Source organism: Panthera tigris, chromosome D1 (assembly GCF_018350195.1).
Source record: "Panthera tigris isolate Pti1 chromosome D1, P.tigris_Pti1_mat1.1, whole genome shotgun sequence".
NCBI lineage: Eukaryota > Metazoa > Chordata > Mammalia > Carnivora > Felidae > Panthera > Panthera tigris.
In genome coordinates this window covers 20483239-20503334 of record NC_056669.1, presented here as the reverse complement: position 1 = coordinate 20503334, position 20096 = coordinate 20483239, and the positions used below count along the sequence as shown (strand labels likewise).

The following is a 20096-nucleotide window of genomic DNA, read 5'->3' as shown; positions in this document are numbered from 1 at the left end:
ATGCTCCAAAGACCCCACTAAACAACTCGTTCCAGATTTAACGCTCAGGATATTGCCCACGTGTTATGAACCACGCATGCAAGAGGACTGACAATCGGCACGCTTCCGCCCTGCCCTGAGTTCCCCCAGCTCAGACTTTAAGCCACGGAAGCTGGGTCGGGGGTGTCCGAAAGGGTATATTGATTGCCTGTGACCCAGCTGTAACCCAAGACATCGCATTAATACTGCATCTCTCACATGAGGAGCGGAGATGTCTATGTAATTAAAACCTGAAGCAAGACATGGGGGAAGGCGCTGAGGGTGCGGGCAGCTCTAACACGGCTCTGCTCTCGCTCTGTGGAGAGCCTGTGCCCCCACTGAGCCAGTGCCCAGTCTTTAGTGGCTATAAAAGCCACATAGGCTCTGGGCAGTCAGATAAGAAGACCTAGCCCCTAGCCCACTGGGAACAGAACTTTCAGGGCTTAGGGCTCCTTCTGTATATAAGTCAAAGAAAGCCCCATTCGCCATGCCCGCCAACCCCCTCCTCCCAATTTTCTCCTAATCCTACACAAACAGAAGAATTAGCTTTTCTGAGTATCACCTTTTTCTTTTCCAAATGTTCCCAACCATCCATTCTAGATTTTCAGCCGGGATCAATTGTACATCCACCGAGTGGTCTATGCAGGTGGTTCCCAAACTTTGCCACACTTCAGAATCACCTAGAACGTTTTTACACATTCCCAGTGCACAGGCGCACCTCCTACCAATTACATCAGAATGTCTGGGGATGTTTTTAAAGATCTCCAGGTGACTGCAAATGCGGCAAAAATTTAGATACCACTGGTCTGTATGACTTCAACCTTAATTCTCTAGTAATGTAATATAGAAATTATTTCTGGGGCGCTTGGGTGGTTCAGCTGGTTAAGCATCCACCTCTTGATTTCCGCTCAGGTCATGATCTCACAGTTCGTAGGATCGAGCCCTGTATCAGGCTCCACAGAGCCTGCTTGGGATGTTCTCTCCTTCTCTCTCTGCCCCTTCCCCGCTCAACATAAATAAATAAACTTTCAAAATATACAGGGAAATTACTTCTGAAAGTATAGTCTAATAACCTGAATTCCCTAGAAATCAATTATTTTAATCTAAGACATTTTTCCTCTCTTTTAATGATTTTCCAACTAATAATCAGAACTGATACTCATTGAGAACTACATGCCAGGTCTTGTTCTAGGCACATTATGAAGGTTACATTGGGTTATATCTCAGTTAATCTTATTATTCCAATTTCACAGAAGAGAATTTGACCAATTTCACAGAAGACAAAAAAGATTATGAGCACATCTGTAAGTGTATTCAGTACCCCTGAGATGTCTCTCATCGAGAACTAGAGACTTAAGCAAGTTTTAAGAAAGTCAAAATTGCCCTCTGTTCTTTTCTCTGATATTTGGGTTTTAATTCCACCCAGTTACATTTGCTCTATTCTTCTGGTTTTGAAAATCGCTCTTTTTAAAAGACAGGATGGGGGTGGCTGGGTGGCTGAACCGGTTAAGCATCCAGCTTCCGCTCAGGTCATGATCTGGCAGTCTGTGAGTTCGAGCCCTGCATTGGGCTCTGTGCTGACAGCTTAGAGCCTGGAGCCTGCTTCGTATTCTGTGTCTCCCTCTCTTTCTGCCCCTCCCCCACTCACACAGTCACTGTCTCTCTGTCTCTCAAAAATAAATGAAACATCAAAAAAAAATTTAAAAAAAAGAGAGAGAGGACAAGTTTGGGTAAGTCTGGTGATATTCTTCAATGCAGTGAAAATTTCTCCTCCTAGATTTACAGAATCCGGGCAGGTGCTCAGTGGCCACAGCAAGAATCTATACAAGGTGGCCGGCATCAGACTGTTCTGTCCCCCACCCCCGCTGAGAAAGCACATGATCGGAACACCACACCTTGTGGGCGGAAAGTTCCAGGCAACTAACTGGAGTTGATTCCCGAAGAGGAAAAAAATGGAATTGGGGATAAATGAAATCATATCTGATCATGACTCTGTGGGAAGCAGGTAGGGGCAGGAATCGACGCGGGGTCCAGAAGCCACAGAGACATCGAAGAAGAAAGGGCGAAGAGGTATCAGGTGGGACTGGAGTCCGAAGGGCCAAAGGGAAGGTCACCTAACAGAAAAAAGCAAGTTGTCCTCTTTCCAGGCAATTATAACTGCTCGAGCAAGAAGGTCCTGAACAAGAGACTGCGAGGAGGGTGGCCACAAGCAAGGCTGGAGCCCTTTAAGACATGGGCAAAGAGCTCATCTAATTACTTAACTATGCAAATTAAGTAGTTTTAAGTTTAACTTAGCCCTCAATCCCCGGGTTAACACAGGTGAGCATGGAAGAGGATTAAACAATGACACAGACCACTCAGTCCAGTGTTCTTTCCGCCACCCAGTCACCGAGTTCTGGATATGGTCTGCCACCAGCTACCCTCAGACCCTCCACCGTGACCCTCTCTGTCAAAGGGAGATAGCACCTGTTGTACAAAAGGGCGACTGGGAGAAAGAGAAGATGTAAGTAAGGTCAAGTGCAAGTCCCTGGGTCCGAGACACATGCAGGAATATTATCATGTAGTGGTAATTCTGCCTCCCAGAAACAGGCATTCGCTTTCCCAGCTCCGAACTGCCCTTGACCAAAGAGAACAGCCTCACCGAAGAATAATGCCTTCTCCGTAAAGACAGACCACACCTAATGGACAATCCCTCCCCAAAAGGTCATGAAATCCTGCTCCTTTGCCTCAATTTGGGATAACTCTGAGAGGCCACTCCAGAGCCAGAGCTTTTCACGGAACTGGTCAAAGCCTCCTGCAAGTTCGTTAAAGTTTAACTTCTTCCTCTGTCCAATTCTGATTCGGTCACTTACTTACAGGTCTATTCCCAAGAGCCATTTCCCAATAAAGCTCCTGCAAGGCAAATTTGTCTGAGTCCTTTCCAGAGTCTCTTTCCAACCTAAGACATACCCCAATTACCATGAAGGAATGTGTGCGAACAGGGAGGTGCTGAGAGACGCACTGCTCAAGTGTAAGGAAATGGCCAAATCTCAAGACTCAGGAATTCAGTACAAGTCTGGGATGTCTAGAGAGTTCTGGCCCCCCCCCCCACCCCAGGACAGGCAGATAACCATGGTAGGCCTTCTACCTCTGTCCACTACAGGATATTAGGGGAGACTAATCACCTCTCTGCAGAGGTAACTGACCTCTCTTTAATCCTGGATTAAGGTCTTTAAGAGGGAAACCTGCTTGCCGGTGCCCCAGTTAAGATGTTGACATGTACTTAAGAAGAGAACGTGAGTCCCTCCTGCCACTGGCCAAAGGCTTGGGCAACATGACCATCCCTCCATCTCCCTCCACCCCCTACCCACTGTCCGTTTAGCTTAAAGAACCAGGAAGCTTGGGTGGCTAATGGAGCGGACATCATGAAAATCGCATTGCTAGGCACAACACTGGGTGCTAGCGAGAAAGACAGGAAGAGTGCTACGTTAGGGCAGAAGGGGGTGGGGGGATCATGATGAGTTAAGAAGAAATCCTAGTCAAAGCAATGACTGCCCCCAGGTGGGAGGTCTTTGGGCCATGCTGGAGACGCTGCTGTTGCCTCCCGTTCGCTATGCACGCCCATGTGTCTTAGAAGCTTGGTTGGCCGGTGGGGCCAGGCAAGACCGAAAAAGCAGGTGGCAAGCAAAGCCCCGCAGCTCAGTTTTCAAGCATTGTGACCTAGCTCCTCCTAGAAATCAACCCTGAGTCTCCAGGAAGTCACTAAAAGGGCATTGGGAGAATTTCCATAATCTCTCTTGCCATGGGGTGGCACACAAGTATGGACTCCATTTTCCCCATACATGTCCAGCTGTGGCAGTCAGCCTGCTCAGTCACCCTCCCCAAAGGGTCTCGCTGGGCTGCTAATGCTATTGCTCCCAAGATGGGCCCCCCTCCGAGGCAGGGACCCAATATACACTTGATTCTAGATGAGGGCAATGCAGGCTAATGCAGGAGTGACTGACATATGGCAATCCCAAACTCGTGTTATAAAAGCGTCCACCTTCAGGAGGCTAGGCACCTAGAGGACTCTGGCGTGTGACCCTGGATGGGCCTCTGGGCCTCAGTTTCCCCATCTGGTATATGAAGGCGTTGGGTCTAGATGCCCCCCTCATTCTTCACCTCTCACATGTCAAAGTGCTAATTAAGAACAAAAAGATGAGCTCTGTGACCACGGCAGCGGGGGGGGGGGGGGGGGGGGGGGGGGGGGGGAGGGGGGAGGGCAGAGCAGGAAAAGGCACTAATGCTGATCTATTAAAGCAGATAGGGCCAGTGACCCAAGCCATGAGTTTCTGGGTCCTAGTCTCTTTCTACTTTCCCCCTTTTGGCCACATCACCGCCTTGAACTAACTGCCTCTCCTCTTCCTACCTCTGCACCTCCAGCCTCTCCAGAGAAGAGCTAAAAAATGCTGTGCTGAGCAGCTGGCAGGTTCTCTCTCCAAACTCCAAGCCAATCCTCATTAGAGAGTTTCGGCACTGCCTGACCAGTCAACACCTCGTGGGGGGGGGTGGGGGGGAACAGGTAGGGGCAGAAGAGATGCGAGTAAGGAGGCAGGCTGGTGACACTTACCCGCATATGCTAGGACATCCTGGCAGTACAACACCCTCCAACCAAATTAAATCTCACCACAACCAAATTCCCTTCTCACAGTCCACACAGTGTTGACCCTTCAGCCGCGCGCCCCGGACATGAGGCTGCCTAAAGCAGGGGGCGGGGGTGGAGAATAAGCCACTGGCCTGCTGGCAAGGACCTTTCTTCTCCAAAGCTTGAAGGAGTGTGGAAGGCTGGTTACTGGTGGGCAAAGACCAAAGCTCGGCACGGACCCAAACTACAAGGTGGCTTTGAGAATAATTAAAATAAATTCGCGGGGGCGCCTGGATGGCTCAGTCGGTTCAAGCGTCCAACTTCAGCTCAGGTCGTGATCTCACGGCTCGTGAGTTCAAGCCCCACAGCTCGGAGCCGGGAGCCTACTTCGGATTCTGTTTCTGTCTCTCTCTGCCCCTCCCCCCCGAACGTGCACACTCTGTCTCAAATATAAATAAACGTCAAAAAAATAAACGTGGGCCTCATGTGGGCCTCACCGACAGAAGCAAGTGGAAGAGGTAATCAACTTCCCACAAATAATACTGGTAGGAGTGTACCTAGAAATACTGCCACACTTTACAAGGTCTACTGGTCAGACAAGATAAATAAGACAGCGTGGGTCTGCCCTACACAAAACTGCAGAGTAATTAGATATTTAGACTGTAGGACAGATGCCTCAGAGCAAGCAGGGCATCCCCTATTTGAAAAGAAGGAGGGAAGAAAGAAAGCCAATGGAGGAGCCTTATTTTTTTGTTTCTCCAAAGGGATGTTACCGGGTGGCATAACTGGGTTTGGAATACGAGGGGATATCCTAAGAGTTGTGGCAGCCACACATTGTAAGAGGCCGGCTCACAGAGGGTGAGTTCCTAGTCAAGTTGCTGGTTTCACATCCCCATCTCCTCCAGGAGGGTCCAGATGACCTTCCCAAACCTCCCGACTCATCCGCAGTCAGCATCTGTGGCAAAGCAGGCCCGAGTAGTAGATGATGTCCAGTGAGGCTCCAGCGTGTCAAAGAGCACACGGTCTTCCACTTTTTGTAGGGAAAACCACTGGGGATCTCCATCTGTTTCAATTCTGTACGTTCTTCTTCCCCAGACGGAGAGGTACGGTCTTCCTCTACTGTTAGGAGCCAAAAATAACATCCACAGCCTCTACCCAGCCCCAGCGTAGAAAGGCCTTTTGATCTCACTCAGCTCAGATCCTCACCCAAAGCAGTGATCTCCCCTGCAGCTCCTCTGAAGAGAAGGAAGGGGGGGGGGGGGGGGAAATGGAACTTTTCCATTGGCTTCCAAAATGATGAATCAATATTCTTAAGTGATAGGGCAGGTGGCCAAATCCTTCTCCTGGGGGAGGCTGACAAAATTAGTCTCTCCATCCACTGAGGTCCTGCTCCTGCACATCACTGTGGGTCTCTGAGCCACCAAAGGTATCAAAACCACCTCCCCCCCCCCCCCCCCCGAACACAAATGGTCCTGTGAAGCTTCCTGGAAATCTTGTAAAATATGCTCCAGTAGGAGTGAGTGGATGCTAGGAAAACTCTGCCCACTGCTGCGTTCCCTGTATGCTGACATTTGCAATCAAGATGGAAAACATCCACGAGACGTGCCCCGGAGGACTGGCTTGTTTTCTTCTAAATAGTCTAGCATTTGACTCCCCCAAAACCCTTGTATCAGGATCTATAAAATACCACTGCCTGGGTGTATGGCATCAGAACCCTCTAGTCTCCCCACGGCCTTTTGTCCGGCCTTGATGATTTCACAGCACACCCTGGGGCGGGAGTGGGGGCCAGGTAGGGGCCAAGTAGAAGTAGAAGAGCCCAGTCCTCCCAGGCTGGGTGTCTCTCCCCCGGCCTCGACCTCACGCCATGTCCACAAGCAGCCGGAGAAATCTGACTCCTGAGTGCAAAGAGAAATGACAGAGCACGGGAAGAAAACGAAGCCCTGAGCTGGATACTTAACGTGGAAAACTCGAGTCCAACAGGATCATTTCCAGAAAAGTAACGGTTTTGCAAAACCAAAAAGTTATAATAAAAACTTGTTTGCATGCTCAACCCTAGTGCCTATTTTGGCTCAGTGGTGCCCCTGAGGGTGGCGCCTCCCATGTACCCTTGGTTACACACCACCCCACCCCACCCCACCCCTGCTGAGCCCACCACGGACACTTCTGTCCATTCTCCTTCCTTGAGGTCAGGAAAGCTGTGCAGACGGTTCGATTTAACTCAGGGGACCGAGTTGGGTGTGGACAGTAATTATAATACCTTGTATTTATGTCTAGCTATTTCTGGCCTGAGTTTGTTTTCCCATCCTTCAATTCCCTCTGAAGAGGTCAGTCAGCCTTATAGATGTGGCCTCTGGCCCTTCTTGTGATAGCATTCCAATGCTTATCCACATCACCTCTCCTAGAGGTGGAAGCCAGGCAGGGATTTCTCTCCTTACTCTATAGGGCAGGGCAATGGTAGGCCGGCCTTTTCACAGCGAGTCACGGAGATACACCTGAGAACTGCCAGTCATTTACTGAAGCCTACAAGGCCAGCTTAGCCAGGGGACTTTGCCACTAAAAGACTATTCAAATCATGATCTCTGACCTGGATGATCAGCTTATAGAAAGAAAGAAAGAAAGAAAGAAAGAAAGAAAGAAAGAAAGAAAGAAAGAAAGAAAGAAAGAAAGAAAGAAAGAAAGAAAGAAAGAAAGAAGAAAGGAAGGAAGGAAGAAAGAAAGAAAGGAAGAAAAGAAGGGAGGAGGAAAGAAAGAGAGAGAGAAAGAAAGAAAGACAAAAAAAAGATTTCACCAAAAACGTATATGGTGCTACTGATGTGTTAATTCTATTGTAAGAACTCTATAAACATCAACTCTGTTAATTCTCATAATCACCCTACGCAGCACATACTAGATTATCCCTATATTCCAGGTTAGAAAACTGAGTCACAAGAGAGGTTGAGGAACTTACCCAAGATCATAGAGATAGTAGCTGGTGGGGCCAGGATTCAAACCCAGTGCACCAGCTCCAGGGTATCTGCTCTTAACCACTAAAGAGAGGCTCCCTTGCTCAAATTCATGAGCCCCACCCAGACAGTCTGATTCCACATGTCCCCACATGATTCAGATGGCCAGCCAGGTGTCCAAAGTACTGAGTTAGTGGTTCTCAAGCTATGGTGTGCTTGTTGCTATTCAGATTCTGGGGCCCCGGAGGTTCTAGAACCGGAACCTAGAACGTACAGTTTTAACAAGCACCTAAGGTGGTTCCAGCGATGGCGGTTCACAAAAGGCACTTTGTAGAAAACCAGTCCTGTTGCTTCACCTGGACAAGTAAACAACTCATGGGGCACCTCACTGCAGCCTGCAGAGACCATTCATTCTCCACTAGAGCGGCTGCCCTGGGGGAGGGGGAGCCGGAGGCTGTGTGAGGGCTAGTCTGTTCTTTAGCCTTGGTGACTGAGGCTGCCTTCTGACTGCGGAGGAGGAGGGGAGGGTGGGTGACTGAAGACAGCTCACCGTCCCTCCACACTTGACAGGCTGCACATCAGAGGGGGACACGCGGTTGGTAACGGGAAAAGAAAAAAAGACTGGGCGGTCTGGGCCCCCATCTTCCACTGCCAGAACAATGGCCTCTTCAAATCCCTGGCATCTGAACTGGCAGCCGGCCACCAGGAAAGAAAAGAGCTCGCTGTCCCTTTAAGGACGCCCTCTCTCCGCAAAGGTCAGAAATGCCAGCTCAGCCTGCCCAGCGGCTGCCGTTTTGCCACTTTGGTGCCCCGGGGCCCTGGGCCGTGCTCCCCCCTCCAGCTGGTTCTCTGGGCACCTGCTGTCTTCTGAAAAAGGCAGAGCACCTGGGGGGACAGCTGCCGCTCTAAATGAGGTTCAGCGATCCATCCGGCAGGAACTGCTGATGTGCAGGGAACCCAAGACCTCATTTGCCTCTCAAAATCATCCCCCCCCCCCCAGGAGAGTCAGCCCCAAGAAAGTGGAGCTTGGGGGCCAAGGTCAGAAAGATGACTACAGGAGGGGGGATGGGGTCAAAAAGAAAACTGACCGAGGAATGGATGCTCCAAGAGAAACATGGTATTTCGTCCAGAAGAGCAAAAGCTGATGAATGAAAGATCCAGAAATCACAAAGAGATGGGGGTAGAGGGTGGAGGTTGGGAGGAAAGGGCGAGGTGTGGGGTGGTGGCAGGCAATGCAGGGGAGGGGTGGGGCAAGGGCTCTCCTCCCACAGGGTTCAACTGCTACCACTTTATGTAATCCGGGCAGCTTCCCTAACTTCCCTGAGCCCCAGTTTCTCTGTAATTTGGCGTTTACTGAACAGCAAATAAATACCAGAAACTAATAATGGCTGCTATATTAGGGTACTAGCCACTCCACGTGGGTCTCCCAGGCAGCTCAGATGGTCAGACTATGTGCTCAAGAAGCCTGAATCCTAGACCACACCACCGGTTCGAAGTCATCTTGCAAATATGTGCCATGAGGAAAAGGGGCACTCATTTAGCAAATGGCATGGGTTGGTGCAAACCAGGATTCTCCTGGAAAAACAGCTCAAAATTAGTCATCTATTCGTAATATAAAGCAGGGGTCGGAAACTTTTTCTGTAAAGGGCCAGATAGCAAATATATTGGGCTTTGCAGACCACAGAGTCTGCCATCAGCACTGAACTCTTCTTTCCGTAGGGTTAAAACAGCCATGGACAACATGGAAAGGAAAGAACGTGGCTGTGTCCCAATAAAACTTTATTTACAAGAAGAGGAGGCAGGCTGACGGAGGGCTTTCGTGGAAGAAAGGGTGAAATCCTTACGGGATTTATTCCTTAAGGAATAAAAGATATGGAGGCAGAAACCTATTTCTTGCTCTTCTACGCTGGGATTGTATTGTACCCACTAATTTGATTTCCAAGAAAAGCTTCCGGCCAACACCAGCCAACTGCAATGACTCATGCGGGATCCTTCAGCATCTAGGTCCAGAGTTTGCTTAGCATCTCTTTGCCCTTCAAAGCCCTCTTTTTCTTGTTCTTCTGGACTTCTATTCCTTGAGATTGGAAGCTCAGAAGAGGCAGGGTCTCCTTCCTCGGCAAGGTTAGCGGGGTACTGACCAAATGGCCCACCCTTCGAGGTGTCCTCCTCGGCATCCCTCACCGCGAAAACGTCCACCGCCCGCCCAGCTTCCCAGGCTGCGGCGGGCCGGGGTCCTTCACGTCTGTCCATCTTCCTTAATGGCTATGCATCTCAGTGCTATGCCTATTTTCACTCATTCAGGGGAATGTCTACTGTATGGTGAGTAAACCTTAGAAAAGGCCAACTTCACCTCCGTCTTGAGTGGAGCTGGAAAAAGGCTGATACGGTGCGTCCTCTCAGAGGGCCACCCTCCTGTTCCTTGTGTTCCGTTCCCACTCCCTGGAGTCTTTCTACCCCAGAGCCCAAGCACTTCAAGAATAACTTTCCTCAACTGTACGAACAACGTTTGTCATGACAATTTCTAACTGGCACTAAAAGCAGGGAGCATAAAAAAAGCTGAGAAATGAGGAAACAGATCAAAAGCAAAGGAGGTGGGAAAAAAAAAGCAAAAAAAAAAAAAAAATCACTACTTCAAATTAAAAAAAAAAAAATACTGTTTGCTTACATCATTCTATCTGCATAAAATGACCTCACTCCATGAATCCCTCCTATGCGGCCCCAACCTTCCTTCAAAAGCTCTGCTCTCAATGCACCTTCCCCAGGGCGACTTCCCTGATGAACTCCCCCATATCTCTACAGCATCCCCTGGAATTCTCCAGTGTGGTTCACTGTTGCTTATGTACCTAATGCATGGTGTATGTCAGCCTACGGGTCCTAACCCTTATAATGCCACCTGCTCAAAACCCACATGATAAATTTTCCTTCTTCCACATGTAATTGGCCAGTGCTCTCCTGAGACTGTTGCTTTGGCCAAGGCTCTGCTTCCATGGAACAGCTCCTGCTATCTCACGTTATCGTCAGTGACCTGTTACCACTGTTCACACCACCATTCCTTCCTTCATTCATTCGGTCATTCGTGCGTTCAATAAAACACACGTGGAATATTCACGTGCCAAGCAGTATCCCATAGATTGTCGTTCATCTCATGTGCAAATTCATTTAATCCTCAGGCCAGACTATTATTAACACGTAACTGGCACACAACAACAGAGGTGATTTCAGAAGGAATTATGGTAAATGCGGGCACCTGCTGGGAAATGGTAGACTGTCGTACTCTGGAAAAGAAGTGCTCGTCTACCTGGTGCTCTGATGCCAGGAAAATGGACGGGACCTATCACAGTCCCCTCTAGGCCTGTGCTGTGTAATTTAATCACCCGGGTTTTATAAAAGTAGATGCAATTATATGTCAAAATGAACCGATGCATTAAACTTAAAAAACCAAATCCCAGAAGGACTCAAAGAAAGCAAAAGTGAATGTGTATACGGTACTGGTTTGGGAGGAACTTTCTGTGAATAATGCCAAACACAGAAACCATAGAGGACAAGAGTGATTAATTAACTGGATCACAAACAAATACACTTCTATGTGCCGAAAACAGCCTGAAGTTAAGACACACCGCCCAGGGAAAATACTTATTACATGTATGACCTAAGGGTGAATATCCTTATTCCAGTCGAGTCCTGAGAGATGAAAAAGACAAACACCTCAACAAGGAGGTGGGCAGAGAACAAAAAGGTATTTCACAGGAGAAATATACATGGGTAATAAGGAAATTAAAAGCATGTCACCAAGGATCAAAGAAAGAGACGCAAATGAATGCAACTCTAAGATATCACTTGTGGATTATCAGATTGGCAAAGACTAAAAAGAATGGTAATGCCGAGGCACGCAAGGACAAGGGGAAGGAACAAACACTCATAACTTGCTGGCGGGTGTGTAAATTGGAACGACCTTTCCGAAGGGCAACTTGGCACTCTGTATTAAAGCTGCTGACCTAGGGGCGCCCCGGCTGGCGCAGTGGGTAGAGCATGCGAGTCTTGATCTCAGGGTTGTGACTTAAGCTCCACAGTGAGTGTAGAGATTACTTAAAAATAAAAACGGAAAAAAAAAAAAAAAAAAAAAGCTGTTGACCTAGAAATCTGGCTTCTAAGGTATTTACCTGAAGAATGTTAGTATGACATTATTTTTAATCTTGAGGAATAAGAAATAACCTAAGTGTCAAACAGGAGGAGAATAGACAAGTACTTGCATATTTGCAATACTGCCCCTTAAACGTAATTATGTAAGTCAATATTTATTATTATAGAGAGATCAGATGCTGTTAATTAAAGGATTCCAGAACAGTGTATAGAACGAGTTATAAGTTTCCCCTATGTTTATCTATGTATAGTATACATAGAAGAAATAGCTCAAAGGATAAAAACCAAAATATTAACAGTGATTATCACTGAGGGGTGGTATTATGATGGACTTCTTTTTGACTTTGTATTTTCTAATGTTTCCACCAACATTAGAATACACAGAGGCAATGGGTGATGCAAAAAAACCATAAATATTCAAACAAGTTAAAACTACTGATAATCTTTTTCTGGAAAAAAGCTCTTTACTTCTGATTTTTGGAAGAGAGAAAATATGTAAAAGAACTCTGAAAAGCAGAAAGGACTATACAAATCCAAGAGGGCCATCAATTATCCAGCAAATCTGTTCTGGGCACCAACTATGTGTAAAGCCTTGTAGAGAGCACCAGAAGATAAAACAAAATTTGGAATGACTCTCTCGTTTCGGAAAAGATTTAATATGTTATAAAAGACAGAATGATGCTTTGATCCAAGACTGAAATGATGGGGATCCAACTGAAGTGCACAGAGAATGGGAAAGGACGAATTAATTCCTAACTGGAGATGAGATAAACCTGGGGTGGACTTCCTCAAGGTGAGAATGAAGACAAGTCTGAAAGAGAAATGGGATTTCTACAGCCAAAGACCGGAGAACCATAAGCAAAGGGGTAACATAACCCAAGACTGCAGTGATAGGACACAGTACGTGGGCGACACGCCCCTCGCTAAGGAAAGGAGTGTCGGGATGGTGGGGACAGTAGAGCCCCGTGGAAGTGTGGAGTGACGACGAGGCTGGACAGTCACCATGGAGCCAGAATGGGGAAGGCCTGAAGTGCCATGCCCCAGTGTCCGCTGTATTTTGTAGGTTCCTAGGGGCCAAGTTCAGTTTTAGGGGTTGGAAATCTGACCTGTATGATAGATGAATCATTAATGGACCTCAAGAGTTCCAGGAAGAGATGAGGTTATTCAGCCATAAAAGGGGGAAGAAGTGCTGATACATGCTATGACTTAAACGAATCTTGAAAACATTACACTAAGTGAAAGAAGCCAGTTCATGATTCCATTCATGAAAAGTCCAGAACGGGGGACTCTACAGAGACAGGAAATAGATTAGTAGTTTCCGGGTTGTGAGGGTTGGGATGGGGGGGTGGTGGTTACCTGCTAAAATGTACGGACGGGGTTTCTTTCCGAGGTGATGAAAATGTCCTCAAATTACCCGTCGTCTTGTTGCACATATCGTGAATATACTAAAATCCACTGAATTGTACACTTTAAATGAGTTGTGTGGTATGTGTATCATATCTCAAGAAAGCTTTTAAAAAAAGAAGAAGAATAAAAAGCGATCAGCCAGGTGGCTACTGCAATAGGCCAAGCAAGGAATGGAAGGTTGGTTATGAATTAGGACAGTGACAGTAAGTCATGGGAAAGGACAGAGGACAAACCAGAGAGGCTGCAAAGAGAACTAACTATGTGGAGAATGAGGAAGAACAAAGGAAAAAATAGCTCTGAAGCTTCCAACGTGAATGATTAGGGCAAGAGGATGTGAAGAGAAGGCTGGCTGGGAGATTATCATAAATATGCTTTCTGCGCAGCCAGGGGCTTGGCCCCTGCAGGCAGCGAGGAAGCAGAGAGAGAGAGGTGAGGGCCTGGAGTTCCCAGCCCTTCTCCTGGCAGTGGTGGTGAGAGACGTCTTTTTTGACTGGTGACAAGTACCAATTCCGTTTAGCAGGAGGGATCAGCTCAAAAGTGGTCCTAACTTAGGCTTGGAAATCTACTCGGGGGAAGGTGCACAGAGAAAGAAGGTCAGGACGGCAGTAAACAAGAAAAACCAATTGTACAGCTGCACACACAATAGTGTCAGCATTTAACAGAGCGGAGTACTGCTCTAGGTCCAGAGTTTTGTAAAAAGGAGTACCATCACGGCTTCCATAAACGTAATGGCTCATACAAAGACGGCTCAAGAGGTGAATGGCAGCGGTTAGCTCCTCTTACCAGTGCGCCTCCCAGGAATACAGATTTACTCCACTTGTTTATATCAAAGAAGAAGACAAGAGCACGAAGTAGAAACGCTTGGTTCACGGAATCAGAGATTTAAAAAAAAAAAAAAAAAAAAGCCGTTTGAGGGCCGCCTGGGTGCCTCAGTCGGTTAAGCGTCCGACTCTTGATTTTGGCTCAGGCCGTTATCTCACAGTCTCATGAGTTTGAGCCCGACGTGGGGCTCTGTGCTGACAGCACAGAATCTGCTTGGGATTCTCCCCCTCTCTCTGCCTCTCCCCTGCTTGCGCTCTGTCTCTCTCAAGATAAATAAACTTAAAAAACAAAAAAGGCACTTGAACAAGCAAGGGTCAACAGAGACTCCATAAATAAGAGTATGCTTTAGACTCAAAAGATGGCTAAAAAATAATAATCATCACATGCACAGCAGATCACCTCCAAAAGCCCAGTGGTGACAGTTCCCAAAATTTGCATCCTGGGGCTTGTGGAGTTGAGCCTCTGGGAAACAAAGGCGTTTTGCATGTCATCATGCCACCGGATATAAACTCCGACCATTCAGTAAGGCATAAAGAGTTGAGGTCGCTGCAGGGAAGCTATTATGAAACAGTGAGGCTCCCAGTCTCAGGAGAATGGGTCCAAAAAAAGATCTTAACTGGAAGATAAATCTATTTGCACTCCAGCAGGAGAGGGATCTGAGTCCCTCTGTGGAATTTTCCTACAATATGCAGCACTGGGAGTCCGGGTCTGGCTCCCCACTACTTTAGTCAAGCCCCCCACCCCTCCGCCCCAAGGCAAGGACTGGTTGCTCCTGGTCTTTGTGTTTCTACCACGAGCCCAGTGGGCACTCCAGAAATGTTCAAGTAAACAAACGAATAAATGATTAAGAAGAGGACGGCAAGAATCCAGTGGGAACTTGAGACTATTAAAGGGTCCTGTACTCCAGAGAACCTTAGCCTGAAGTCCATGGGCATCCAGAAGAGAGAAAATCTGCTGTTCTAATCTCAACTATCATCTTAGAGATGTGGGCGCTGGTGCCTTGACGAAGAAGGTCACACGCTCAGTGAGTGGCAGAACATATCCTAGCCTCCAGTTAAGTGACCAAGTGACCATACCCGGAGGGGGCAGCAGACAGAAGAGTTCCAGCAGCGAGACTGAAATACATGATTTGGGAGGCTGTTAACTTCAAAGAAGGAGTAAAACTGACTGAAAGTAAAACTTTCCTGGCTGTTCCAGGAAAGATCATGATCAGAGTTCTCTGTATCCATCCAGGGCGTGAGAGACAACTGTGGATGTTAAGTATGTGGAGAGCCAGGTTATGACCATGCTCTCTTTTTCCACAATGTCAAACGTAAGACAATGAAAATTTTAACAGCAGCTTAACCTTTATAAGGTTACAATGGGCCAGGCCTCCCCCTGAGTACATGCTCAGGAATTATCTTCCCAAAGCCCTCCAAGGTCAGGTGGGATTAGCTCCATTTTATAGATGAGAAAAATCAAGGCTTGACAGAGTAGGTAACTTGCCCAGAATCACCCAACCAGAAAGGAACAGAACCACCTACGCCTGTCCCTTAGGGTCCCCCACAGAGCTAAAGGGAGGGAGCCCTGTGCTAGGGGCAGCCATTCGAGTCCAGAGTCCGTCAGAACAAAGAGGCACTGCCTGAGAAGTGTAACATACCCGTAACATACCCGCTAGGGGAGGGGGGGCGGGGCAAGAGTACTCGGCCCAGGTGCAGGTGAGCAGGTACATAGTCAGTGCTCAGTCCCCAAGACCTGCATTTTCTGGGGCTTATCCTCCCAGCCTTTGAATATTTTCACAAATCTTACACAACAAACAAACAAACTGAATGGCTTTCAAATATTTAGGCATTGTTATAATGCTTAACTGGATGACGAACAATGTTTAATTTTTCTCCTTTAAGTTGAACAGCTATACATTATATACTTTCTTTTGGATGCATGATACGTTCTACAAATTAAAAACAAAAAACAAAAGACAATTTTTTTTTTTTTAAATAAACCCTGACGCAGCCCCAAAGTGAAGCCACCAGATCAGCAATGACAAGGGTCATGGTTCAGCACAAAAGTGAACACTTTGCAAAACTGTTCTACTATATGATCGCCTGATACAAATGACACCACTCCCCAGAAAGACCACCACACCTCCGCACCAAACCCTTCCTAAATTGTTAAGTTTAAAGCTCTAAACTTTGGGGGCACCTGGGTGGCTCAGTCAGCTAAGTGTCTGACTCTTGATTTCAGCTCAGCTCATGATCTCATGGATCGCCAGATCGAACCCCACTTCAGGCTCTGCACGAACAGTAAGGAACTGGCTTGAGATTCTCTCTCCTTGCTCTCTCTGGCCCTCCCCCATGCGCTCTCTCAAAATAAATAGACATTTAAAAATAAATAAATAAAGCTCCAAATTTCTACCAATAAACACTTTTCCCACTAAGTCAAGTACTTAAGTGTAGAGGTTAAGAACACAGGCTTTACAGACAGACAGTTTCAGTTTTATCCCAGTTCTGCCAATAACCATGGGGTCCTGGCCCTGTCACTTAAACCTCTTTTGAGACACAGTTTCCTTACCTGTAAAAAAGGGATAAATACCACCTTCCCTGTCGAGTTGTGTGAGGGTTACACGAGATAAAAAAGAGAGAAGGGGGGGATAGAGAGAGAGAGGGAGAGAGAAGGGGAGGAAGGGAGAAAGGAAGGGAAGATGGAAAGGGAGGGAGGGGGAGAAGAGAGAGAGAGAGAGAAAGAGAGAGAGACAAAGAAAGAGAGAGGAAGGAAGGAAGAAAGAGGTGCACCGGGGCGGCTCAGTCAGTTGAGCTTCGGACTAAACTTCAGCTGAGGTCATGATCCCAGGGTTGTGGGATCAAGCCCTGCGTCCAGCTCCTCGCTGAAGGTGGAGTCTGCTTAAGATTCTCTCTCTCTCCCTCTCCTCTCTCCCCCACTTATGCGCTCTCTCTAAAATAAAATAAATTAAAAAAGGAAAGAGACAAATAAAGAAAAGCTCACAGAAGCATTGTTTTTAATTTGCAACACTATTCTTCTTGCCTGCTCTCAAACCACCCACTTACGCTCCAGGCCCCAGAACATCTTGCCCACCAAGTTTGGAAATACATCTCCACCCTCTGTGGTCATCCTGAACCCGAGGGCTTCTCCCGGCTGAGTACAGCAAGCTCGCATGTCTCTGCCTCACCTGTGAGACGATCCTATCTGTAGGTGGAACCTGTCTTACCATTTGAGTATCTACCCCCGTGTCCCCGCACACCCCTGCATTCTGATCAGGACACGCAGCTCTTGCTTCCTGCCACCAGGCCCTCACTGTGGTTTCTGTGGTCTAGTTCTTGCTTCTTCCCTGTCTAGTTCTTTCTCTTGAAATTTCGGGCGTCCTCGTCGTTCAAGGCTCAACCCTCAGGAGGGCTGGGTGGCTCAGTCGGTTGAGCATCGGACTGACTCTTGATTTCGGCTAGGGTCATGATCCCAGGGTTGTGGGATCGAGCCCTGCGTCAGCCTCCGCATTGAGCATGAAGCCTGCTTGGGATCCACTCTGTCTCTCCCTCTACCCCTCTCCCTGACTCACGGTCTCTCTAAAAAATAATAAAAATAAATACATACATACATACATACATATCAGGCACTCATTCTACCTCCTCTTTAGCCCTTCTCCATTTACTTTGCTCATTACTGCTCTCTCCCTCTCCGTTCTTGCATACCTTTCTAGTTGTAATTCGTCTTCATTAAACACCTTCATAGATTACCTTGCCAAATTCTTCTAACTTTTCAAGAGTATCAGTCTTCTCTCTCCTCACGGGCAAAGCCCGTGTTCCAGCTGCTTTATAACTGTGGTGGTTAAGAGCACGATCTTAAGTCAGACTGCCAGCTTGAACACTTTAGGGGCTATGTGATCTTGAGCTGATGACCTAACCTCTCTGTGCTTCGGTTTAATGATTTGTAAAATCTACACCATAATAACATATAGATCAAAAAAACAGCTCTGGGCTAATATACAGAAAACATTTAAGATATGCGTGATATAGTAAGTTACGGTAGAAGTATTAGCTATTGCTATTAATATCCTTATCCTTACTATTATCCTTATCCTTACTATTAACATCCTTACTATTAATATCCTTATCACGGTCACCGTTATGGTTTTTTGAACACTGTTACAGCATTTCGAATAAGACCGCTAGCTCTACTAAAGTATCCAGTGAAAACATATCACTTTGCTGCATTTGAGAGGCATCTTTATCCGTCTAAACTAGGGGGCAGCAAACTTTGTGTAAAGGGCTAGACAATAAATAGTCTAGCTTTGTGGGCCATAGGTGTCTGTCGTAACTGCTCAGTTCTGACACTGTACCACGAAAGCAGCCACAGACAATGCCATACAACAACGAGTGTGGCTGGGTACAAATAAAACTTTATTTATGGACATTAATATCTTAATTTCATATAATTTTCACATGTCATGAAATACCACTCTTCTCTTGATTTTTTTCAACCATTTAAAAAATGTAACAACAAACAAACAAACCCCCAAAACATACTTAGCTGCATGAAAACAGGCAGCAAGTTGAACTTGACCCCTGGCTGTTGGGTGCTGACCCCCTGGTCTAAGGTTACACAAGTCCTTCCATGACATTTCAAATCAAGGCCTTTATCCTACAGGCAATAAGAAAGCCATCAGCGGGTTTTCAGGAGCGGGGGTGGGCCCATGGCTGCACTTCCATAAAAGCAGCTATGTGGCCATGACTGGTGCCCAGCAAGACTCCTGGTTCTCCTCCCCTCCTGCCCTTCAGAAGCCTACTGTTTCCCGGCCTTCCTGTGGTCAGGCCACGTGATGACCATGGACCATGCTGAAGGGCAAGGGCAGCGTGCTCGCTTCCGAGGAGAAGCACCGAAGAGCCAGGCTCTCCTGCCCCCTGACCTCTGCAGTGACTGCGGAGGGGGCGCCAGGAGATCTACGGCCTAGATCACCGAGCCACCGTATGCCTCACAGAGGACAGCCTCCCTGGGGTCTTTTCCAGAGCCTCAGAGGGGCTTGCAGTGCTCAAGAGTTAGCTTATGATGAGTCAAGCTACTGAGTTTGGAGGGGGCGGGGGAGGACAGTGGTTGCTGTCAGAGCAGAACCTAGCCTACCCAGTTTAACTCAACATCTTTGTGCAAATAGGAACCAAAGAACGGCGTTAAGGGTAAGGACACATAACGACATCTAGCAGTATCTACTTTACCCAGTCTTTCACCTTAGCTCATTTAGGAAACAAACGTCCGGCCTTCTGGACAAGGGATCAGAAGCGTTCTATCACGAGAAGCCCCAAACCATCTCCTCCAAAAATTAAATTCAATGACAAAAAGTCTCCGAATGGCCAGGAGAAAGGGTCTCTAACCAGAACAAAGAAGCCCAAGTGCCCCCTATCCGCAGGGGGGGGATCCACTCAAAGACCCCCAGCGGACCCCTGAAACCACAGGCGGACCGAACCCTATACAGACGACCCTTTTTCCCACAGGTACACACCTGTGATTAAGTTTAATTTACAAATTAGGCACAGTAAGAGATTAACAACAAATAATAATAGAACGATTATAATATACTGTAATAAAAAGTTCTGTGAATGCGGTCTCTCTCATCCACACACACACAAAATGCCTTATTCTTCTATACTCACCCTTGTTGTGATGATGTGAGATGACAAAATGCCTACGTAAGAGGAAGATGTGAGGGGGACAGGGGGGTGTCATGGCACTGTGTTGGGCTCCTACTGACCCTCTGAGGACACGTCAGGAGGGTCACCTGCTTCCAGACCACAGCTGGCCACGGTAGCTAACACCTCACGAAGCAAAACCACGGATAAGGGGGGACTGCTGTCCCTCCAATCTGATTTGCTTTGACACCATCCCTGTCAACCATCTCCCACTCTAATACAGTACATTTCTTTCTCCTTAGACTAATGCTAATGGTGGCAAGAAGAACAATAAATCATGTGGCCTGCCATTCATTTCAAGCCAGGTGCAGTTCCCAACGTAGAAACCTGGGTAAGAGGTGGGAACGGCCCACCCTTTGAAAAAAAAAAAAAAAAAATCTGTAGAGTCAGATCACAGCTGTCCTGATCACTCATGGGATTTAAATGCTTAGGTGACCGGCACTCCGTGCCCTGGATGTGACAGACCATGGGGAAATCCCCGATTCCCATCCC

General features: G+C 47.3%; 1 protein-coding gene across 4 annotated transcripts in view; it reads right to left on the bottom strand.

The window, feature by feature from the left end:
* Positions 1 to 20096, bottom strand: part of GRAMD1B (GRAM domain containing 1B) — a 241443-nt gene that overhangs the window by 69840 nt on the left and 151507 nt on the right. The window contains exon 1 of one of the 4 annotated variants that reach the window (XM_042958018.1): positions 7569 to 7799. The exons of the other annotated variants lie outside the window; for them this stretch is intronic. Within the exon in view, the coding sequence (XP_042813952.1) occupies positions 7569 to 7717 (149 nt within the window). The 5' untranslated portion in view covers positions 7718 to 7799. Of the gene's footprint in view, positions 1 to 7568; positions 7800 to 20096 lie in introns of those variants that run through there. 4 annotated transcript variants of the gene reach the window in all.